The sequence below is a fragment of the Gopherus flavomarginatus genome, chromosome 4 (genome assembly GCF_025201925.1).
Source record: "Gopherus flavomarginatus isolate rGopFla2 chromosome 4, rGopFla2.mat.asm, whole genome shotgun sequence".
Lineage (NCBI taxonomy): Eukaryota > Metazoa > Chordata > Testudines > Testudinidae > Gopherus > Gopherus flavomarginatus.
Window position 1 is genome coordinate 13,051,411 of NC_066620.1, and position 25,039 is coordinate 13,076,449.

Consider the following 25,039-nt stretch of genomic DNA (forward strand, 5'->3'; position numbering starts at 1 on the left):
CCTTGGAAGCCTATTCCAAAACTTGACTTCCCTTATAGTTACAAAGTTTTTCCCTAATAGCTAACCTAAATCTCACTTGTCACAGAGTAAGCCCATTTTACTACTTGTCCTACTTTTGGTGGACAGGAACAATTGGTCACCACCCTCTTTACAACAGCCCTTAACATATTTGAAAACGGTTATTAGGTCTCTGCTTAGCCTTTTTTTTTTTTAATTTTTTTTTTTTAAGACTTTCCCCAGTATTTTTAACCTTTCCTCATTGGTCAGGTTTTCTAAACCTTGCATTGTTTTTGATGCTGTCCTCTGGACACTCTCCAGTATGTCCAAAGTTTTCCTAAAAAAAAAAAATGTGGCACCCAGAATTGAACCCTGTACTCCAGTGGAGGCTTCACCAGTGCTGAGTAGAGTGAGACAAATACCTCCAATGTCTTTCTTATGACACTCCTGTTAATACACCTCAGAAAGACATTAGCTGTTTTCTCGACTACATGATTGACTCCTAAGCCATTTTGTGATCCACTGTAGCCCCAAGACTATTTTTAGCAGCACTACCACCTAGGCATTTATTACCTATTTTTGTAGTTGTGCATTTCATTTTTTTTCCTTCTTAAGTGTAGCTCTTTGCATTTGTCTCTATTGAATTCCATTTCTTTGGCTTGCAGACCAATTCTCCAATTGTTAAGGTCATTTTGAATTCTAATTCTGTTCTGTAAGTGCTTTCAACTCCTCACAGCTTGGTGTCATTTGCAGATTTCATAAGCATACTCTCCACTCTATTATCTAAGTCATTAATGAAAATATTGATTAGTATGGGATCCAGGAGAACCCTCTGAGGGACCCTGCTAGAAATACCCTCCCAATCTGACAGTAAACCATTGATAACTATCTTTAAGTATGTTTTTTCAACCAATTATGCACCCGCCTCTCAGTAATCTTATCATCTTTCCCTAGCTTGCTTATGAGAATGTCATTTGGGACTGTAAAGCCTTATTAAAATATTTCCTCTCAACTCCCCCCCCCACCCCAATCCACTAGGTCAGTAGCCCTGTCAAAGAAGGAAATTAGGTTGGTTTGTCTTGATTTATTTTTGACATTCATTCTGGCTATTCTGTATAACCCTATTATCCTTTAGGTGCTTACAAATTGATTAATAATTTATTGACATTTAAGGGGCTTTGTTTTTAAGCAAAAACTTCCAAAACATAAGTTAGTGTAAGTAGCACAGTTGCTATCAAGGGCTTGTGTCCCTTTTTGGGCTGTCAGTGCCCTCTAGGGGTAAAACTGAAAATTGTCAAAACTACATTTTCTCAAGAATAACCACATAGTTAAGGTTAAGATTTAGTCAGTTATTTTTAGTAAAAGTCACTGACAGGTCTGGGGTAACAAAATTTGACCCATTGGTGACTTTTACTGAAAATAATGAGGAGAGAGAGAGGGTGGGAGGGGGAGGAATGATACCTGGATCCCCATAGAGATGGGGAGGGGCTGACAGTCCCAGCCCCACCGCCATGGGGGGAAAAGGAGGGCACAGTTCTGGCTCCAGCCCCTGCCAAGGCTGCAGGGTGGGGGCACACAAGTGGCTCCAGCTGCAGGGGCTGGGTGCACAGATGATAATTAGATATTATGTTAAGCTGACAGTGGTAGTGTAATGGAATCCTTTACTGAATCTTGTCTCCATGTTTTAGACTTCTAATGCAAGATGTTACAATTGTTCATATTCTGATCATTCATAATTTCCCCCCTTTTTTGGTTTGCAGATGAAAACACTAAGGAAGCTTTGCAGGTGAAGAAAAGTCTGAGTGAGAAGGTTTCTCTCTACAGAGGTGACATTACATTGCTTGAGATTGATGCTATAGTTAATGCAGGTAAGTAATCTTTTAATGCGGTTATATTTAGAAACTTGCAGTATTAGTTACAGTTCTGGAGAAAAAAAGATATATAACATGACTATATTATGTGGAAACCATAACACATAGAAACTGCTGCTCATAAAGTTTGCAATCTGTGTACAGCAGATAATTCTGTTCTGTGTGCCATTATTGTTAAGACTTTTGTAAAAGCACAAACTATGCATTGGGTGTACGATATAAGATCACTCATCTCTATTTTTTTATTAATTTGGAGAATTTGCACTTTGTGGCAAAACACTAAAATTAGATGTTAGAGATTAGACTACTGTAATATGATGTACCTGAGGCTGAAGAATGCAGCAGGTGATTTATTTTAAAAGTATTTCACTGGGAGATGAGAATTTTGGGAACTGCATTAACTTCTTGCTGAGTTTTATGTATACCTTAAAGTTTTGGTGTTAACATATAAAGTCCTGAATGGCTCACTTGAGAGACCATCTATCTCCCTATACTGTACTGCCAGGTTGCATTCAACAGAGACTCTGGAGCTGTTTTGAGAGAGGGAGCTGCTAGCAGCACATTCTCCCTGAAAGAAGGCGCTATTACTTAGGCATTCATTCCCCTCCATGGTAGGAAATAGCCAGAATGTCTTGACCTTTGGTGGTCTTTGTACTGTGCCAACAATTTGTTTAGGCATTTGGAGAGAGTTGTGGAACTATTTTTCACAGTGGAGTATCTTTGTTGTAGGTATTGGGTGTAACAGACGTAATTTAAGAGTGCTGAGTTACTTGGAAGTTGTTCTTGTGGTATTGTCTATTTAAATATTGCAGGGATACACAGAGCCCGACAAAAGTTTTTGTATTGTATAAAGAAATAACATTAGGGTTTTTTTTTCTTAGCATTAAGTCTTTTTTAAAATTTAACCTCACAAAAAATGTTGTGGGAGCAGGTTGGATTCTCATAAAGATTTAAAACAGCTGATATGGAAGGAGCTAAATGAAAGAAGAAAGAATGTATTTATTAATCCAAGGTATTGAATATCTGTAAAATACTTATGCAAATAGTTATGACAAAGTGTGAATTATACTGAATGGCAAAGTGTTGTTAAATTTTAGTAGACTATTTTAAATAGATAGTGTCTGTGAAAAACATGTTGATGTTTCTCAATGCTGTTTCTTACATAGAATGCATAAAATTTTAAATCATGAGGGGAGGGGAAGAATTATTTTTAGTTTATTTCTTTCCAGATCCCAATCTGTAGTGTTACTCCAAGCATCGCAGCTAAATGCAAGGTGGAACAATTGCTAAACAATCTGTTTAATTGTTAGGTTGAACTAGCAGAATTTCCTGAACTAGCAGAATTTCATTAGAATTTGTGACTCTATGGGAAAAAATCCATGAAACCATGTTGCATTAAACTTGCAATTGTTAGTTGAGCTGTAAATACAATTTTGTTTTTAATCCTGTATTTTACTATTGAAGCCATGGGTGGCAGGTGAAGCTTCCCCTGGGGGAGGCTAGCTGCTGCTCTCAGCCCCCCGGCATGGCCACAGCCGGGATGGACGGGAGTGGGTGCTGAGAGCTCAGTCAGGGTCATGGGAGTGGGGGAGGGGCCAGGACTGAGAGCTTAAGACTGCAGTGGAACCCCTCCTCTGCCCCTTCCTGCCCCCTCAGCCCTGAGATGGGAAAAACTCTGTGCCCCTGCCATGGCCCCGGGCCGCAGCAGCAAGCCAGAGCTCCTCTAGCCACAGGGCCATGGCAGGGGAAGACGTTTCCAGGAGTCTCAAATTGGCTAGTGCTCATGGGCCTGTGTCACTGCACTGTCCCTCCCCTGTTAGCATGAGGTTGGCAGAGGCTTAGGCTCCCCAAGCCTCCATTACTCGCCGCCCATGGCTGAAGCAACATTAATGGCTCCTTGTTATTTAGGACATGCAGTTTATCTCAATGCAACAAAACATTCTGTTCATTATCTTGCTCTGTCTCTGTTATATTTAGAAGTAGGTAACTTGGAGGGAAGCTGTTTTTCTACTTCCTTCACACGGGCACAAGATGATATACATTGGCATTCCATTTGTATTTTACTTGGTCTTTACTGAAACCCTCAGAACAACTGAGTAATGCTTGAAAAGGAAGCTGCCAGATATGGTGTGTTTTGTTCTTATAATTTGTATCTCTCTTGCTTGGAGACAAAAGACTGCAGCTGGCTGAATTGTTTTGACTGTTTTTCATAAAGGTCTTTTATCGTTTTGAGGGAAATTTTTTTTTGCAACTTTAAAATTTTATGTTTTTCAATTAAATTGGATAAATATTTGTTTTTCTTTGTTTTTTGGCTTATCAGTTTTCCTCCCTCCACACCTTTCCCTATCTTCCTTGCCTTTCATGCCCCCTTTTTGTTATAGAGGGGAGGGGAAATGAGACAGGTTGACTGGTGTGGAGGAAAGAAACAGGAGGGGGAACAGAAGAAATCAGAGAAACTTTAAACCAAAAATTGTTTTGAATAAGAGAAAAATGACTTCCTTTTGAAACCTGCAGAATGAAAATGAATTTGCAATTTGGATAATTTTTGTGAATCATTTTTTTCCCCAACCAGGTCTGCTAAAGACCCAGTCTACTCCTATCATTTTCCTTCGCAAAACTTGCAATGATTATTTCTAATCTGAGAAACTGCAACATGATTACAATCTCAAAGATAAAGTATTACACTCAACCATTGCCAATAAAAATATAAGAAAACTGTCATAATAATGTAAAGGAAATGTTAAAATCTTTCTCCCTGGATAATACTTCGCTAGCAATTACCAGGGCTTTGTGTATTCTCTGGTCATAGATTTTTGGAAGGTGATTGTGCAGTAAATTCTAATTTTTTTCAGGTTTTTTTTTTTCCAAAAAAAGTTTCTAACCCTTATGATTGCAGTAAAAAGCTTCTCTTTTCTACTTTATTCACATTTAAACAATTTGAGGGCTGGAGAAAATGCCATGAAGTGAGACACACAAAGAGCTCTCTATCTGTTGAGTTTATCAAAAAGAAGATTGAAGTGACTTAATTAGTATAAAAGTTCCTTCATGGTCATGGAGAGATAAGACCACCTCTAAAGGGCTCTTTAATCTAGTGGAGAAAATCATAACAAGAACCTATTGCTGGAAGCTGAAGCCAGACAAATACAAATTCAAAGTAAGGCACAGATTTTTAACAGTGGGGTGGTTAACCATTGGAACAAACTACCAAGGACTGTCTTTTTTTGATGCCATCAGATGAAGACTGGTGCCTTTCTGGAAGCTGTGTTATCCAAACACAAGCTGTACTTTAGGATTATAGGGTTCAGAATAACTGGATAGATGAAATTTAATGGTCTATGATATAGAGGAGGTCAGAGTAGATGATCTAACTGTCCCTTCTGGCCATAGACACTATGAATCTATAAAAAGGTGCAGCTTTGCTGTCCTGAGACTGTAGGCAGCCTGAAAATGTTTGGAAACAGTATATTGTTCTGTTTAATCTTAACGTGTTTAGCTCTGAAACCTAATAAGTTTTAAATCTTCACTGCTAATTATAATGAGCAACGATATCCAGGTGATGTCCCACAGTTCCAAAGTTTCTTCTTATTCTCCCCACATATCAAGTCTTCTTTACACATTTCTCCCTAGCAAATTTTATGTTGCAGATCTATATTGTCAGTACTAAAATATTTTGCAAATTCAAAACTGGAACTGAAAGGAGAGCATGAAATAAACTGAATTAATACAATTTATTTGTTCTTTTTTCCACATTTATTTTATTGAAAGTCTTAATTTTTTAAATTTGAATTAAGCTGCCACAGAGTTTCCACTCTGCTGCCACGGTTTGCCATAGAATTTGCTACAGAATACATATGTTGTAGGATCTATCCAGGTGGATTATATTACATCATGAAGTTAATTTAGAAGTTTAGGAAACAGAAACAAACCAAACCAACAATCATGTCTCAGCTTATGTGAAAAGTGCCGCATGCTATTCTAGTGTAGGATACTCATTCACTTGGCAAAACTGTGCCAATGTTTTAAGAAAAAACAGACCAAAAAAAAATTTAAAACCTAAGAATAGTGATCTGGAAATAAAACCTAAAATATTCAGTGACAGGGAATGTGGAAACAGCCAGGTGAAGCAATAGGAACCCCTTTAGTAGTGTCACTCACTTGGGCCATGTCTACACTTACAGTTTTGCAGTGCTGGTAGTTACAGCTGTGTTAGTACAGCTGTATAGGGCCAGCGCTGCAGAGTGGCCACATTTACAGCACTTGCAGCGCTGTTGGAAGTGGTGCATTGTGGGCAGCTATCCCACAGAGCACCTCATCCCATTTCAGCGCTGTGGCTTGTGGGAAGGGGAAGGAAGTGTGAGTGTCTTTCCGCTTCCTGTTCCAACGCCCCGTGGTGCTTTGTTACACATTCCGAGCAGTTTGGCGGCATTGTGATTCTACAGCGCTTTTTCTGCGATTTTTGTTATAAATGGAGCCTCAGCAGCTGACGACCTTATTGATGAATGTTGCCAGCACATCACGCATGGCAGTGGAGCTATTCCTTCAGCTGCAAAGTGAGAGTGACAGTGACAGTGAGGAGTCAGACGATGATATTGAATCGCCTCACTGTGAAGACACTAAATTGCTTGTGGCAGTAACAGACGTGCTCAGCTCCGTGGACCGGCGTGTTTGGGCTCGGGAAACCAGCACTTAGTGGTGGGATCACATCGTCCTGCAATCCTGGGATGACGAGCAGTGGCTGCAGAACTTTCGGATGAGAAAAGCCACTTTCATGGCACTGTGTGCTGAGCTCACCCCTACCCTGCGGCGCAGGGACACGAGATTGAGAGCTGCCCTGCCAGTGGAGAAGTGGGTGGCTATAGCAATCTGGAAGCTGGCAACTCCAGACTGCTTCAGATCGGTGGCGAACCAGTTTGGAGTGAGAAAGTCTACAGTTGGAATGGTGCTGATGCAAGTTTGCACAGCCATTAATCGCACCCTGCTAAGAAGAACCGTGACTCTTGGGAACGTGCAGGACATTGTGGATGGCTTTGCAGAAATGGGGTTCCCTAACTGTGGAGGGGCAATAGATGGGACGCATATTCCTATTCTGTTACCACCTGGCATCAGAGTACGTTAATTGCAAGGGGTATTTCTCCGTGGTTCTGCAAGCGCTTGTGGATCACCGTGGGCGTTTCACTGACATTTACTCAGGATGGCCTGGAAAGGTGCACGATGCATGCATCTTTAGGAACAGTTCCCTGTTCAGGAGGCTGAGGGCCGGGACTTTTTTCCCAGACCGCAAGATCACAGTAGGGGACGTCGAAATGCCCACTGTGATCCTTGGAGACCCCACTTACCCCTTAATGCCCTGGCTCATGAAACCATATACAGGGAAGCTTGACAGGAGCAAGGACCGGTTCAACTACAGGCTGAGCCGGTGCAGAATTACTGTGAAGTGTGCTTTTGGCTGTTTGAAAGCCCGCTGGCGTTGTCTTTATGGGAAGCTAGATTTGGTGGAAAGCAGCATCACCGCTGTTATATCCGCGTGCTGTACCCTCCATAATATTTGTGAAGGGAAGGGTGAAAGATTCAGTGAGGAATGGACCTCCGAGGTTCGACGCCTAGAGGATGAGTTTGCTCAGCCAGAAAGCAGGGCTAATAGGGAGGCCCAGGAAAGGGCCTCAAGGATTAGGGATGCTTTAAGGGAGCAATTTGATGCTGAGAGCCAACAGTAATGTTTGATGCATTTGATGTGCTTTGCTTTACCTTGGTGTATAATGTTTACCACTTCCAGCAATAATATAACGTAGTGAAAAAGAAAAAAAATCTTTATTCAACATACAGTACATAACAGGCAAGGGGGTTGGGGTGGTGGACTGTACATTCACAGGTTTGAATATGTCCTATTTTGATCACTATTCAATGTCTGCTGCACTTCAGGATTACTATGCTGCAGAATAATGGGGGTGGAGTGAACAGGGTAAGAATTATAGTTATCAGGGCTGGTAGGTGATCGTACAGGTGTTGGGGGCAGCTGGGGATAATAAGGAACTGGCTGCTGGAGAAAGTTGTTTTGTGGAAATACTGGGGAACAAGGAAGAGGGCTTTGGGAGGGCTGTGGGTTACAATGGTACATATTTGTCTGCATGGCTACAAGAGACTCGAAAGACTCAGTTTGGCGAGCCAGGAGGCTTATCATCTGCTTTGTGGTTTTTTTGTCAGACAATTCCTTTCTCCTGCTTTCTGTTTTCCTCCATTCATGTACACTCTGTCTCCATTCATACATCTTCTCCATTCCTGTGTCTTCCTACTTTCTCTGTTGTAGTGGCTCATAACAGATTTGATCAATTCCTCTTTTGATTTTCTAGGATTCCGTCTCAAGTTCTGCAACCTACGTGAGGCCGGTGATCCGGCTGCAGTAGTCAAGGTCACTAGAAAAAAGAGAGATAGAACCATGTAATACACAGAGGCTACATTGTTTATTATCACACATTGAAGGACTTTTTAGACTTTTGGTAGCATCCTTCTCACATACCTCACATAACACAGAGAGGGCAGGGAAGCTAAGTCATGGCAAGCAATGGGGTGAGTGGTTTTGCCCCGATTTCCCCTTGGGAGTGGGAATTGACCAATGGGTCACTGGGGTTTATCAGCAATGGGTACAGGAGGTAGCTGGTGTCCAGAAGAGGGGACAGTAGTGAACAGGAAGGTGGTGAGCTGCTTGGGTGGGGGTTGTTCTTTGGTCCGCGTTCACGCCGTCGTGCAGGTGAGGGAGGGGGGAAGCACCGCGGTGCTGGATGCCTGCTTGGAGGGGGGGTGGGGAACACAGGAGTGCACCGCGGTGCTGGATGCCTGCTTGGAGGGGGGGTGGGGAACACAGGAGCACACTGCGGTGCTGGATGCCTGCTTGGAGGGGGGGTGGGGAACACAGGAGTGCACCGCGGTACTGGATGCCTGCTTGGAGGGGGGGTGGGGAACACAGGAGCACACCGCGGTGCTGGATGCCTGCTTGGAGGGGGGTGCATAACACCGGAGCACATCGCGTGGATGCTTACGTGCTGGGAGGGGGGGGTTGGGAACACCGGAGCGCACCGCGGTGCTGGATGCCTGCTTGGAGGGGGGGTGGGGAACACAGGAGTGCACCGCGGTGCTGGATGCCTGCTTGGAGGGGGGTGGGGAACACAGGAGCACACCGCGGTGCTGGATGCCTGCTTGGAGGGAAGTGCATAACACCGGAGCACACCGCGTGGACTCTTACATGCTGGGAGGGGGGGTGGGGAACACCGGAGCACACCGCGTGGCTGGCTACGTGCTGGGAGGGGCGGGGGTTAACAACAGAGCGCCATGGGCTGGGGAAACGCGAACCTGGCGCCCTGCACTCAAGTATCCCTAAACTCTCAACAAGGTTTCCTACTGCCAGACATATCACTGCTGCGTGTTACCTGGGAAGAGAGGGAGGGTCTTCTACAGGAATGTGGATACCGCCCTGGCCCCTATGCAGCTTGCCTGTGTGCAGCCATGGTCCCCCCACCCCTCGCTGCACAGTGGATCGGACGAGTTAGCCTGACCGGGACAGGGACCACGGTGGCTCTCCCGATCAACTTGAGAAAGCAACTTGCAAACGCTCTTGCTGCAACTTTTCAAGAGATTACCGAGGCAGATTACAGAGACGTGATAGAGCAAATCAATGGGCTATTCCACATTTAGGCATGCATGCAGGCAGCCATAACCAAAACCCTCCTCTCCCAAAACATAAAAATCTACTTACCCCGAGCACGATCCTCAGTTTCTTCCTCACCATCAACTTCCAGCTGCTGCGACTGGCTAGCCTCCTCCTGGCTTGAGAAGAGCTCCTGGCTGCATGTGTACTGGGACTCCGGGGTGTCTCCCTCCATGCCAGTAGCCTCACTGTCGCCGTCCTCTACAACCTCCCCCACTTCTCCCTGCTCTGAACTCTCCATCGTGCTCCTAGGATTGGCAGTGGGGTCACACCCAAGTATGGCATCCAGCTCCTGGTAAAAACGGCAGGTCGTGGGGGCAGCTCCCGAGCGGCGATTTCCCTCATGAGCTTTGCAGTAAGCACTCCTCAGCTCTTTAATTTTGACCCTGCACTGCAACGCGTCCCGTTCATGGCCCCTTCTCATCAAGGACTGCGATATCTGCCCATAGGTATCATAATTTCTCCTTCTGGAGCGCAGCTGTGCTTGCACAGCCTCCTCTCCCCAAACACTTATGAGGTCCTGCAGCTCTGCATTGGTCAATGCTGGGGCTCGTTTGGTGTGTGGAGGCATGGTCGCTGAGTGATTGATTGATTAATTGCACTCCACACCTGGCTGAGCAAACAGGAAGGGGATTTTTAAAATTCCCAGGGCATTTAAAGGAGGGGTCAGGTGAGCCCAGGGCAGTGGAGTTTGCATGATTACCAGAGAGGCTTCTAAGGTATGCTGGGATACCTGCTTATGCCACGGAGGTCAATAAAAACGCTGGTGGGTGTCTACACTTGCTGACCAGCGCTGGATCACCAGCGCTGGATCCTCTACACCCGAGGCTCGACCGGTGTACAGCCAGCGCTGCAACCAGGGAGTTGCAGCGCTGGCCGTGCTGTGCAAGTGTGTACACCACCTAAGTTGCAGCGCTGTAACCCCCTCACCAGTGCTGCAACTCTGTAGTGTAGACAAGGCCTTGCTTTTTGTTGAGAACTCTCCTTAAGACTAGGGGTATGGCTACACTTGGAGATGTGCAGCGCTGGGAGTTACAGCTGTGTTCGTACAGCTGTGTAGGGAAAGTGCTGCAGTGTGGCCACACTGACAGCTACCAGCGCTGCAATGTGGCCACATTTGCAGCATTTGCAGCACTGTTGAGAGTGGTGCATTGTGGGCAGCTATCCCAGCGTTCAAGTGGCTGCAATGTGCTTTTCAAAAGAGGGGGGTGGGGTGGAGCGTGACAGGGAGCGTGGGGGAGACAGAGAGAGTGGATTTTTGGAGCTGACACTGTTCTCAGCTCCCTGCCTTGCAAGTTCTAAGAACTAGAAGATACACAGTGCCTACCTTCAATCATTTTAAAAATTTTGACCTTTCCCCCACCTGTCTCTTATTCACTAAATGCAAATTATGCACTCCTAAATAGTCTTTAGACCATATAAGCAGCTGCTCAACACTACCCCTCCCCTCTCTGCTCAAGCAAACAGCTGTGAACATTCCAAAGCAATTCCCCTGCCTCCGCTCGCTCGCTCGCTGGAGCAAAGAGCAGCTGTGTTTGTTTTTTAGCTAAGTAGCTACGGGGAGATCGGAGTTCAGCCATTCTTCCGGTTTGTTGTGGACAGGAATTCTGGGATACCTCCTAATACCCTGGAGGCCAATAACAGCGCTTTCGGTGGCTACGCTTGATGACCAGCGCTGCATCACCAGCGCTGGAATCGCTACACCTCAAGCAAACCACGTGTACAGCCAGCGCTGCAATCAGGGAGTTACAGCACTGGCCGTGCTTTGCAAGTGTGGACACAGAGTGAGTTGCAGCGCTGTAACCCCCTCACCAGCGCTGCAACTCTCCAGTGTAGCCATGCCCTAATTGGAGAAAAATTTTAAATATCATCACTTAATTGTTGAAGTAGTTCTGACTGATACTGGCCATATGGCCAATTGCCTGTAGCTTTGTAGAGTTGCTGGATAATGTATGCTGCCAGTAAGGGCTGTCAGCTTGTCTCACCCCACCATCTAGTCTGTGTGGCCTCAATTTCGCAGCAGGCTGAGCACCTTGACCCTTGATCCTTCAAAGCATTAAGCACCTGTTTTACTTTAAGCACCAGTAGCCCCTGTGAAGTGAAGCATGTGCTGTTTGCTGGATTGAGGGCAAAATGCTCAGCATCTTTCAAGATCAAGCCTTTTATCTCTGTGAGCAGAATGTAAACTTGATCCCTTCCTCACTCCATGTATGTAAGAGTCCCTGCCTGTGTCTCCTTCCTCTCATCTGAAAATAGGAGCATTTTAAAATAGAGCCACAACACAGAAAAGCATTTCCTCTGTGAACTCAGTGCAGCCCTTTCTGATCCGTTGGTGGAATTACAAGCAGTGGCAAAGTGACTGTATTCAAAGGGTGGTGATTTATCATCCAGTCACACCCTATGCTTTTAAGAGTGTGAGAAAAATCTGGCAGTTTTTCGCCAGATCGCTTTCCCAATGAAGTTCAGGGAAGAAAATGTTTTTGATAGTCATTTACACAAAAGTTCTAAGTTTAAGTGATTAAGTCAAAATTTCTTTGTGCCTAGACACGGGGAAACTGTAGTTTTTTTCACTTTTTCTAGTTTACAGATTAAAGGTTTTTAATCACATACAGTAGAATCTCAGAGTTATGAATACCAGAATTATGAACTGACAGGTAAACCACACACCTCATTTGGAACCAGAAGTACACAATCAGGCAGCAGCAGAGACCGAAAAAAAAAAAAAAGGCAAATACAGTATAGTATGGTGTTAAGTGTAAACGACTGGGAAAAAAAAAGATTTGACAAGGTAAGGAAACTATTTCTATGCTTGTTTCATTTAAATGAAGATGGTTAAAAGCGCCATTTTTCTTCTGCATAGTAAAGTTTCAAACCTGTGTTTGAAAGAATAACCATAACGTTTTGTTCAGAGTTACGAATAACCTCCATTCCCCAGGTGTTTGTAACTCCTGAGGTTCTACTGTACATGGACTTTTTGTATTTTATTTAAGTGTAATCACAAAAGATGTTACAAGTGTTCAAAAGTGTTCTAAAATGCTTTTGCCTGCAAAAAACTTCAATATAAACAGATACTCAGTTTAACCTTAGTTAAACAAGGAAATCTGTTCTCACTCTCATTATCTCTATTTGAGTTCTCTTGTGTATATTTACTTTTATATGTTCCATTGTTTATTAAAGGAGTTACAAAAGTTGATGAGGCTACAAAATCAAATTAACCATTTGAATACTGTCCAACATATGAGTTACTCGGGGCCAAACTCAAAAGAAGTTGTATTCATGTTCATGAAGTGCCAGCCCTAAAAAACACTACTGAAAACAGAAATGAGAACGGTGTGCTGTAATTTACCTGTACTGTTGACAGTTTCCACATTGTATTTTCCCTAAGTGTTCAGATAGCAGAGTGGTGAGTATAACATCTAGGCTGGTTTATTCTGAAACTAATGTCAATGGCAGTAAATTTTTCTGTACTTGGGTTTGGTAGTTCACTATGCCTTTTGCAGTCATGTTTCCTTCTTGAATTTCTGGCAAACAAATTAGATCACTTCAAAGCTGAAGTTTTTCATTGAAAATAACTCATTTCTTAACATGTAAATTAATGTGTTTCTTTGCACTGTGGTGTAGAATTGTTTTCATGTGCTTTTGTGCTATCAAAAGAGCCAGGCAGGCATTCTAGATTTTAGTCAACACTGATGATTGAGCAGAGGCTCCCCTTTGATGTGGACACAGCGGCAAAATGAGGACAGATGCATGCCTGGAATTAAGCGGCAGGCCCAATTTTTATTAAACTGTAACAGAAGGGAGAGCCACTGTTCCCTGTCCCCCATACTCTCCTATACCAGGCATTTAATTGGTTACAGTGTTGCCAACCCAGGGGTGGGTAAACCTTTTGGCCCAAGGGCCACATCTGGGTGGGGAAATTACATTCATGGCCCTGCATGCAGGGCTGGGGGAGGGATTGTGGGGTATCGGAGGGGGTGAGATGTGCAGGAAGGGGCTCAGGGCAAGGGGTTGGGGGCAGGAGGGGTGTGGGCTGTATAAGGGGGCTCAGGCAGGGGCTTGGAGTGAACGGAGGGGTGCAGGAATGGGCTCAGGGCAGGGGGTTAGGGTGCAGGAGGGGTGTGGCAGGAGGGGCTCGGGGTGTGGGCTCCAGCCCAGCAGAGCGCTGCTTATCTTGAGTAGCTCCGGGCTGGCAACGGTGCACAGCGTGCCTCATCAGTAAAAAGAACAGGAGTACTTGTGGCACCTTAGAGACTAACCAGTTTATTTGAGCATAAGCTTTAGTGGGCTACAGCCCACTTCATCAGATGCATAGACAGGAACATATAGTAAGGAGATATATACACTCGTACAGAGGACATGAAAAGGTGGGTGTTGCCCTACCAACTCTAAGAGGCTAATTAAGATGAGCAATTATCAACAAGAGCAAAACAACTTTTGTAGTGATAATCAAGGTGGCTCATTACACACATTGAATCTATTTCCCCATGTTCAGTATCCTCACACCTTCTTGTCAAACTGTCTGAAAAGGGCAACTCCCACCTTTTCATGTGCTCTCTATGTGTGTGTATATATATCTCCTTACTATATGTTCCATTCTATGCATCTGATGAAGTGGGCTGTAGCCCACAAAAGCTTATGCTCAAATAAATTTGTTAGTCTCTAAGGTGCCACAAGTACTGCTGTTCTTTTTACTGATACAGACTAACATGGCTGCTACTCTGAAACGTGCCCATTAGTGAACTTCAAGTGTCCAGGAATATCTTGGTGGCCTCTCAATTGGAGGCAAACTGCTTTGGCCCTGACACCCAGCTGAGCTCCAGTTGCAGTCCTACCTGCACTTTTGTGGGCATAATGCAGTATATAGTACCTGGAAATCCAGATGTTGCATACACTTTGAGTAGCTTCTGAAATAAAAAAGCACATGGATTAGTTATGTTTTGTCTGTTCCTTAGTGCGGAAGTAAGTCCTGTAATGCATTGATTTCTAGTACCCTGTTGCCTGCACCTACCATGGGCCAGCCCCCCCTGCAGCCTCTGACATAGCTGCCCCAATCCTGAAAGAATTGGTACCAATGGTTTTTTGGTGGGGTGGGGCAAGTAGTGCAAAGTTTTTCCTCAATACTGCACTGAATTGGGGTATCTTATCAGGCAGCTGCCATCATGGTGTATGAACAATAATGCCAGTTGCACTGTATTTTTAGAAAGGCTCTTATTGCCTTTACAGGGTGCAAGCTCCTATCTGCATATTCCTTCAACACCACATAACCCCCCTTTTCCTTCTGGTCTGTTTTCAAGTCCCTTAAGGGCAGGGACACTGCTCCTGCAGATAGGTCCTAGCACGTGTTAAATGTAACAGACATGCACCTATCTGCTGCTACCATAACCACCAGTTCATTCATTCTGAAAGCACCAAAGAAAGCAGCAACAAATGTTCCCTCAATTAAAATGGCCTCCCTCCCACAGCTGCATAGCCTGTACTAACCCTGTCATGGTTTCCAGTGTTACAGGTAACCTGTTGTCTCTCGGGTGCCCGCCCCTCCTGGACCACCCTTCTAAGAGTTTCTGCACTCTGAAATGCTCACGTTCATCTGGGAAACCTATCAGCCTACTCCAGTAGGGCTGACCAGAGACAGGGAAGGGAGCCAAATCGTGGCACCCTGTGTGTATTATGGGCCACCCATGCTCAAGCCCTTCCTGTGCCCTAAATTACCTGAATTCTGAAAGGCTGGCCTTCTAGGCCCTCATAGTCCATGGGGCAGCAGAGTCCTCTACTAGTCCTACAGATGTCTTGGGCCAAGGTTCCAGAGTTATTGAGGCATCACCTGTGGATCCTTGCTAGTAAATGGAGTGAATTTCCAGAAACTGTCAGCCTGAAATTGAGAGAGAACATCGGCAACACCCTTAGCCACTTTGGGGACATGTACTGCGCAAAAAAGGATGTTAAAATGCAAATAGTTTAAAACGAAAACCCTCACCAGCCTTGGTTCCTGAGCAGTCTTAGCCAACTTACTTACTTAGGTCTAGTTACAAAAGTGACCACAGTTTGTCTTGTCAGAAATGTACTTTTCTGAAAGTTTGCTTCCCAAATAGTGAGTGCCACTCAAGTAGGGAAAAAATTCAAGGAAGGTGATACCTGGTAATGCCCTGAGCCCCCCAGCTTTCTGGCCACCTATGTGCACACCACTCTCCTTGAAAGTAAACCCCCAAACCTGTGCCTCCTTAGGTGTCAGACTGTTCCTGCAGCTCAGTTTTGAGCCACCAGTCCAAATGCTATATTGAAACTCCATTAAACACTTCCAGGAATCTTTCCCACACTTCTGTCTTCTTTCATCCCCCTTGTCATTCTAATGAAGTGGTGGGATTCTTCCACTGCAGAGGAGGCAGTCGCCAGATGGAAACAAAATGCTGGACCAAGAGCCAATATCTGGCATGCAAAGTTTAGGTGTCCCATGCCCAGCTATAGTTCTCTTAGAGTAATTTTCTTTGCCTCTTTGAGAGCCTGCAGCAGTTCCCTGACCGATTCCGACTTCTCTGTTGGTAACCTAGAAACACCCTGACTTGTGGCCAGTTTGATGCCTAGGTACATTAAACTTTGGGTAGGGCCTTCTGTTTTTTCCAGGGAAAAGGGGATCCTGAGGTGCTCAGTTAGGTTCTGAAATGCCTGTAGCACGAACTCTCGGTTGTCTGTTTCTAACCTTCCTGCAAATAAGTCATTGAGGCAGACCAGTCTCACGCCCCATTGTCCACTTCAGCATGGAGCTGAATCATTCAAAAGCACCACATGACACTGAGCACCCCTTGCACGTGGCTATCAAAATGGTAATGGCCCTCTAACCTGCTTGGATTTCACTTTAAGTCCCTGGGATGCACTGGAAGCAACTGGAATGCAGACTTCATATCACATTTTGCCATGGACACATTTCCTAACCATGGCTGCTGCAGCATCAAATGACAAATATCTCACTGAACACAGCTGGGGGGGTCAGAATGGTCATTTGCTAATGAGCCCCGGGGGTAGGACAGGTGATGGATCAGCCTTGTCTCCCCTTTTGCCTTCTGCAAATCTGGCATTGGAATCGCCTCCCGCTCTCCCTGCTGCTACCTGGACCTGTCCTCTAATAGTATTTGTAGATCTGGTTGTATGTTCCTATTTGACACTCCTGTTAATAAAACTGTCAGGAGAGTAATATTGAGATCTCCAGTATACTGCAATGCCTCAGGAAAAAATGCAAATAGTGTTGAAGTTCCTGCGATATTTTATTCTTGTCAGATCTCAGTCTAAATCAGGGGTGGGCAAACTTTTTGGGCCGAGGGCCACATCTAGGTGGGGAAATTTTTATGCAGGGCTGGGGCAGGGGATTGGGGTGTGAGAGGGAGTGTGGGGTTTGGGAGGGAGTGCAGTATGCAGGAAGGGGCTCAGGGCAGGGGAATGGGGCAGAGGAGGGGTGCAGGGTGTATGAGGGGGCTGAGGGCAGGGGGTTGGGGTGCAGGAGGGATGTGGAGTGCAGGAGGGGGCTTGGGGAAGGGGTGCAGGAGGGGTGTGGACTGCAGGAGGAGGCTCAGGGCAGGGGGCTGGGGTGCACAGGGGTGCAGCAGGGAGCTCAGGGCAGGGGGTTGGGGGGCAGGAAGGGTGTGAGGTGTACGAGAGGGCTCGGCAGGGAGTTGGGGGCAGGAGGGGTGCATGGTGCAGGCAGGGAGCTTAGGGCAGGGAGTTGGGGGCGGGGTGCAGGAGGGGTTCGGGCTCCGGGGTGGCAGCGGCATGCACCGGGGCCAGGGCAGGCTCCCTGCATACCTGCTCTGCCCCCGCTGCTCCAGGAAGCGCTGTGGCCCCTGGGGGAGGGGGGCCAGAGGTCTCCACGTGCACTGCCCTTGCTGTGCCTCCAGGAACCTCCCCCAAACCTCCCATTGGCCATGGTTTCCCATTCCCAGCCAATGAGAGCTGCGGGGGGTGGTGCCTGGAAGCAATGGCCTGGGGGCTGCAGGGATGGTGGGCTAGCTGTTGCTGAGAGCAGTGCAGGGCCCGTATTGCCACTGGGGGCAATCCCGTAGGCCGGATCCGGCCCACGGGCCGTAGTTTTCCCACTCCTGGTCTAAATGGAGTCACCCTAGGCCAGTACTTAAGTGAGAGACTCAAGGACCACTTGGAGTATTTGAATGATAATAGTGATTAAATAGTAATAATCCACTCTTTTTAATTAGTAGTGACTCAGACTGTTAAAAGCCACTGGTGACACTACTATGTGTTTTTGGTTGAGATGTGAAACCAAGATATTGATCATTTGAGGTCATTAAAGATCTTCTGGAGCTTTCTATTAGATTAGTGTGTTAAAATTTCAAGTGGGTTTTGTCTTCAACCTGGGTTCATTATTTGTAGTCTACTCCAGTTTCCCCCATAGATGTAGATAGCCAGCTTCTGCAGGTACCTTCCAAGGAATATAGGAATAACTCAACAACCTGGAGAAATAGTTATGTTGGATAACTTTGTCCTAATTTTTATGCCTCTTGACTTTAACTGAAACATAGTTTCTTCTCTCAAACATCCACATTTTGTATTTATAGCTGGATTGTCAAAGATGACAAGCAGCTGGGTTTTTTTTGTTCCCCCCATTAGCCCTGGATAAATTGACAGGAAGATAGGACTGATATAATTTTCTTCAAAGCTCAGTTGCAAAAGATGATTTACTCAGGACTAACAGCCATTTGGTTATACTGTACTGAAGTCTTCTGTGCTCTCATAACAAATGTATGTAGAATCTTGATGTACTGGCATGGTCAGTATAATTTGAAATTACTTCAGGAGATGTGGGTGTTGAATTCCTAGGCTTTCAGTATTGGAGGTACTTCACTCTTTAAGCAGCAGTTCATATTAGTTGGCCCCAGGTTAATGAATAGCAAGCCATCTCTGTGCCATCTTGGGTGATCAGAGAGCATGTATTGAGAGGATTTAAACATTGTCCTCATTTAGGGTCTCAGATTGTGGGAGAGAAGCAGAATGAAAAAATAAGGAATTACTGTTCTATATTTTTCTTTGATGTTGGGAAGATCTGCAGAGTACACTTGGTAAGTTTACAAAAAGTTAAGTTCTTGTATAGCTTCTTGAAAACACTGAAGCCTGAAACCCTCTATCTACAGAACATAGTGCATGTTCATTAGTGTGACGCTATAAGCATCTGGATGTCCTGATAATAGTGCCAACAGTGTTACTTGCCTTTTAATAACTGGCTTGAGTTATTCACATACAGTTAATTTGCTACCCATATTAGTATAAACTGGAGTTATTTCTAAGTGTGTGTCTATACTGCAATATAAGCCTAGTAGGACCCTAGGTTTGTTAATCTAGACTTTGAGCATCTACACTCATTTGTAACCCTGGGTTAGGAATAGTTGAACCATGGATCCCAGCCTAGAACTCCAGTGTCTACCCTCAATTATGCAGACCTGAATACAGCCACCCATATCCCAGACTTCCTAGCACCTTCTCAAAATGTGGTTGCTCTAGCCCTTTGTTCGTGGTGCACTGTGGCAAAACTTGACTGTTCACCAAACTTGACTTATCCAGAGGAAAGAAAATTGGCCTGTGGAATTGTGGGATACTTTTGGCAGGCTCACAGAGCATGAGTGCAATGGACCTGGAGCTTGAAGCCTGGGTCCTGCTGTGACCCTCCACCACCTTGGGGTCCTGGAACCCTAGGTCTAAGCCCTGGGGTACTGTGATTGGTGTGTTGACTGAAGGTGTGTTAGGTTTGAGCTTGAGTTTAAATCCCGGGCTTACACTGCATACCCTAATTGTCCCAAACTTGGGAAAAGGTCAGAATATTAAGAAAGAGTTTTTTCAATTTAAGCAAATGGACAGAGAGTGCAATAAATCAGATGTATTTATTTCATTGAGAAGTTAATAACGTACTAAAGAATCGGCAATAAAAAACTTTAGTGGTTAAAATAATACTCATCTCCCTTTGTATTTTGTCTAATTTCCTTTAATGCTCACATGGTACTTGAGTTTACATTCACTGCCACTTCACAGCACTCTTACTGTCCACTCAAAGGATTTCCTCTTCACTGTATTGTGACATTGACATAGGCGGCAGGTTTGTATAATTTTTAGTGGTGCCCAAAATGGTGGTGCTCCCCTCCCCCTGCTCCCGCCCTGTATGCTGATATAAAATGAAGTTACAATGCCTCGGTACCACAAGATTACAGGGGTCAATTAAAAGTGGAAAGTCAGAAGCAGCACTTGCCTGCTTCAATATACGGTATTATATTTTGTTTCACCTGTTGTGACAAAGTGGGAATGTTCTTAATGTTTTCTCTGAATACTGTGTGGGTGCCTCAGTTTCCCCTGCAAGGTGCCAACTGAAGGTGTTGGGGATAAAGAGATCAGGTGGCCTCCTTGTCCAGAAGAGAGACAGAAGGCTAAAGGAGGGAGTGTCAGTTTGGAGCTGGCTGGGGAAATGGGGATCGGCCCAGAACTTGGGTCTGGGCTCCCACCCCCAAGATGGACCTGACTGAGAAGTCCTGTTTTCTGTAGCTACAAGCTCTGTTTTAGATTGTGATCCTGTCGTCTAATAAACCTTCTGTTTTACCGGCAGGCTGAGAGTCACGTCTGACTGCAGAGTTGGGGTGCAGGGATCTCTGGTTGCCCCAGAACCTGCTTGGGCAGACTCTCTGCGGAAAGCGCACAGTGTGGAAGGGCATGCTGAATGCTCTGAGGTCAGACCCAGGAAGGTGTGAGCTTCTTGCCCTGGAGACAGCATGCTCAGAGAGAGGAGGCTCCCCCAGAGTCCTGACTGGCTTTGTATGGAGTAGTTCCAAAGCATCCTAGCATCCCCTTCCACACCATGCTCTTCCCGGAAGTCTGCACAGGCACTGACACTCCCTCCTCTGGCCTTTGTCTTTTCCAGGCATTAGGAGGCCACCTGATCTCTTTGTTCTCCAATACCTTCAGTGGGCACCTTGCAGGAGAGCGGCCCAGGCCATCAGTTGCCCGGAGACAGGGTTTCGGCTCTAGAACAATCACACACCCTTATCCCACCATCTAGATCCTTGAGAAATGCCTAGGGGAAACTGAGGCACCCACACAGTATTCAGAGAAAACATTAAGAACGTTCCCACTTTCTAATACCTGTATACAACTAGGGTGTAAAATAATCAAGTATTGTGCTAAACACAATGATACTCCGAACTGACTGCCAAATTTAAGTTGCATGTTTTTCCCCTCAAGTGAGGGCTCTGGGGTGGGGCTGGAGATGAGGGGTTCACAGTGCAGGAGGGTGCTCAGGGTTGGGGTGTTAGGGGCGCAGGCTCTGGGGTGGGGCAGGACTGGGGATGAGGAACTTGAGGTGCAGGCAGGCTGCCCCAGGGCTAGGACCAGAGAAGACTCCTCCCCCCCCTAACTGGCAGCAGCAAGCTCCAGGGGAGGGACCTCTCCTGTCCTCCCTCCCCTCCTGGCAGCACACTCACTCTGCACCACGGTCACTGCACATGCTCCTAGGGACTCTTTCAGGTCCAGAAAGCCCACTCGCTTCCGCTATGGTGGGTACTGAGGGGCGGGGGGTATCCATCATGTGTAGCCTCCCCTGCTGCTGCCCCTCACCATAGCCTCACTGGGGATGGGGGATGGGACTGCCCCTTGCCCAGCATGGATCAGGAGTAGGGGCTGCGGGGGGAGGGGATGGATCACAGGGTCAAACCTCACCGAAGCCCCAGCAGCTGCTCAGATGAGTGAACTACACCCCAGATGTCCATCTCCTGGCCGGAACCCCCCTTGGCGTCTCTTCCAGGTGGGTGCCGGGGGGCGGGAGAGAGAGCTTCCAAGCACGTGCGTGCCTCCTCCCCCTTCCTCTCTCCCTATCCTCCTCCCCCTCCCCTGGTGCTCCAACAGGCTAGCGGCTGCTGATCTCTATAGCCTTAGGCAGAAGCAGCTGCAGGCAGCCGGCAGCACAAGCAGGGGAGAGAGGCACTGGCTTTTGTTTTTTTTCCGAGGCAGGGGAGGGGGGACGCTCCAAGGCGGGGAGGCAGGGCCCTCTCCAGGCAGGACCAGGGGAGAAACCCAGCTCCAAATATTGGTGGAGCACAGCCCCCAGCCTTGAATATTCCTGTTGCTCGAGCACCTCGAGCCCATATAACCTGCCACCACTGGACATTGATGCTCCTTGAGAGCTCAACAGGTATTCAGGAATCTGTCAAGTGCTTGGTCAGTAGTATTAGTAAAATGAGGGGGGGCTCTGACATGGGGGTACTATTTCCCTGTTGGGTTTTACAACACTTACTGTCAGTGTACTGGTACAAGGAAGAGGATGATCTTGGCTAGGTCAGCATGCTGTATGTGTGTCTTCAAGACGTGCACTGTAGCTAGTTTTCAGACAATTGAAAAAGTGCCATGATTTTAATTACTTTCTTGGCTAAGTCCCTATACCATTGTCTGAAGCAAAGGATAGTCAGCATTTTCTGGAGTCTAACACATTTATCCTTGCTTATTGCATAAATTGATCCTGCTTTTTGAGGGAGTTAATTAGATTGCATTTATGAAGTAAAATCAGAATTTCACATTAAAAAGACCATACATTTATTTTAAAAACAGATACACTTTTAAAATTGGAAAATAACTTTTTTCCCCTGAAAGTTTTTCTCTTCATGACTGTTACTTCAGAACTGATTTTAAGTATCCTACTAGTGCAACAGTAGTGTCTTCCTTACTGTTGTTCTCATGTTTCATAATTGTATGGAACAGCAGATCTACTGCTTGATTTTTTTCCCCTGCTGCTTCTGTCGACCTTGAGGTATAATCTGATTCGCTTTGTTAAATTTTAATTTTATGAAGCATTGCATCCCTTTGCCGTACCCAAAATTAAACTTCAAGAGAGAGGTATTTTTTTACAGATTAAAAGTGTGAACTGCATATATTATCTCTGAATTATGCCCAAGCGAATGTGTAAGTATAAAAATGTTGACTGGCTGAACTACACCTTCCCATATAAACAGCTTGTTAATGTGCAATCAGTCACTGAAGTTTCCTTGAACTTGATGCTTAATGAACTGGTGGGGAAGAGGCTGAATTCTAATCCAGAATGGATCTGACAGTCTATCAGGCAATTTCACTGATTGCTAATCCATTTCATTTGGTGTTTTAATTTATCACATAGAATTTTCATCTGGTAGCTTTGGAGGTGGAAATTAATTCAGAAGCATGCCCTGTAACAGTGAGCTGAGCCGGCCTGCCTAACTATTCTTAGAGTATTTAAGAGTGAACGATTTTGAATCTGCAGAATGTGATCTTCTCAAATAAGGTGACATTTATGCACGTACCACTTTCTCCATAAACATTTTGCTGAATTTGCATTTAGATGGTAAAAGTATCAATAGAATCAATATTAAAACAAACAGTTTCTGTATGCTAACACCACAAGCCATATAGAATAGACTGACAAGCAGTGGATTTAATTTAGTGTCCTGGATAAGGTTTCCTAAGCTACAAACTAACAACTAACTTGATATTGATACCAAAAAGTAATGTAAACCCTTTTTTAGTATCAGAAGTGGAAACAACAGAACATATGAAATAATACTAAATTGCTTGTAGGGTTTTCCCCTCATGAGTACTTTCATATATTTAGATAGATTGCAGGCAGTTACTTAACTGAGGCTTTCCTTACATTGCATGTCTCGTAGTGGTGTAGCCTACACTGGCTTGTAAAATTCTCAGTAAAATGCTGGTTTTACTATGAATTTAAGTAGGACTGGGATTTCACTCCTAATTTAAATGAGCTGCACTGGTGTAAAAAATGACTTACATCAGTTGGGCTTACTATATTTTGAAATTTGTGTAGCTGCACTGGTGTGCAGGGAAACCCACACAAGCCCAAATACACTAGTCAATTTAAAAAGACCATTTCAGTGTAAATAGTTGAGAGGATATTGCTGTTTAATATGACAAGAACAGAAGCATGCAACAGGAAAAAACATCATACAGAGACTTGATAGAGCATCATCTTAGCTGGTATCTTTGCCAGAAAGTAATTGCTCTGAGAATGTGACAAGGGATAAAGTGTGGGAGATTAGAGTCACCAAGGAATGTACTGCAACAATTCATAATATTGAAAATATAACTGGTAGCAAGTAATTTAGAAATAAGGAACCAGAGGAGAGGATCAGCAAGATTAGTGTAACCACGGACATACAAGGTGAGATAAAAGTTTAATTCTCAAATCTTACAGCACCTTGAAAAAAGATGTACACTACGGTTCGTGAGAAATGAACTTTGCATAGAAAAATTAAGAGCTTATTGATTGAACAGTTATCAGTAAAGTCTCCATTTTTTTGCTGGTGACAACATCGTGAACAGTATTCTAAGGTAAGCAAAACTGGATTGCACTCTAAATGGGAGAGACTAAGGGCTGGTCCACACTAGGGGGGGAAATCGATCTTAGATACGCAACTTCAGCTACGTGAATAACGTAGCTGAAGTCGAATATCTAAGATCGGATTACTCACCCGTCCACACTGCGTGGGATCGATGTTCGCGGCTCTCCGTGTCGATTCTGGAACTCCGTTGGGGTTGATGGAGTTCCAGAATCGATATAAGCGCGCTCGGGGATCGATATATCGCGTCTAGATTAGACGCAATATATCGATCCCCGAGCAATCGATTTTAACCCGCCGATACGGCGGGTAGTCTGGACGTGGCCTAAGTTAGCATTACGGTGGGATCCTGCCTCTTCTCTACCAATCCCCACTGTTGCCTTTTGTATGAAACCACAGCACAACTTCAGTATAGTGAAGGCATTTAGCTTAAAAAGCAAATAAAGAATTTTACTCTTTATATTGCAATAGATTTCTCATGAAATCTCTTAAAAATAAGGTCATTAACTTGGCAAGAAAATTGACTGTATATTGAAATTTAAATTGTAAAATGAAGTAATGTTCCACATGCTAATGATTTTTAACCGTTTGGATTGACAACTCCAGATCAAACTTTTTCTTTTTCTTTTGATCCATGTTGTGAATCATCAGTAATGTCTCCATCTGTTTGTATTCTAGCTAATGTGACTGTGCATGACATCCTAATTACTCTTATCAGAGCTTTTTTACCTCTTTGTTTTCTTACTAAACTTTTGCATCTATATCTTGTGGCACTGAATTCCACATTAGTTATGCAGTCTGTAAGATTTTATGAGGTCGCTATAGAGTCTGGTCTCACTGATCTGATCATTGCAGAACAACATTATACAGATATCCGTGCTGACATATGTGAAACTGTTCTTCTGGACAACAGCATGCATGCAATATTGAGCTCCCTTTCACATATAGTCTATAAAGAAGTGAAATTGTGACTAGTTAGTTCAAAGTTGAGAAATCAATTTGGATTTAAAAAGCAAGAAAGTTCATTTTCCACGAAGTGGGCTGTAGCCCACAAAAGCTTATGCTCAAATAAATTTGTTAGTCTCTAAGGTGCCACGAGTACTCCTGTTCTTTTT

At 44.9% G+C, this 25,039-nt stretch overlaps 1 protein-coding gene across 4 annotated transcripts in view; it reads left to right on the plus strand.

Moving 5' to 3' along the window:
• Window positions 1-25,039, plus strand: part of MACROD2 (mono-ADP ribosylhydrolase 2) — a 1,364,702-nt gene that overhangs the window by 69,636 nt on the left and 1,270,027 nt on the right. For all 4 annotated transcript variants that reach the window (XM_050952172.1, XM_050952173.1, XM_050952171.1 and 1 more), the window contains exon 3: window positions 1,758-1,865. In XM_050952172.1, the coding sequence (XP_050808129.1) occupies window positions 1,758-1,865 (108 nt within the window). The remainder of the gene's footprint in view (window positions 1-1,757; window positions 1,866-25,039) is intronic.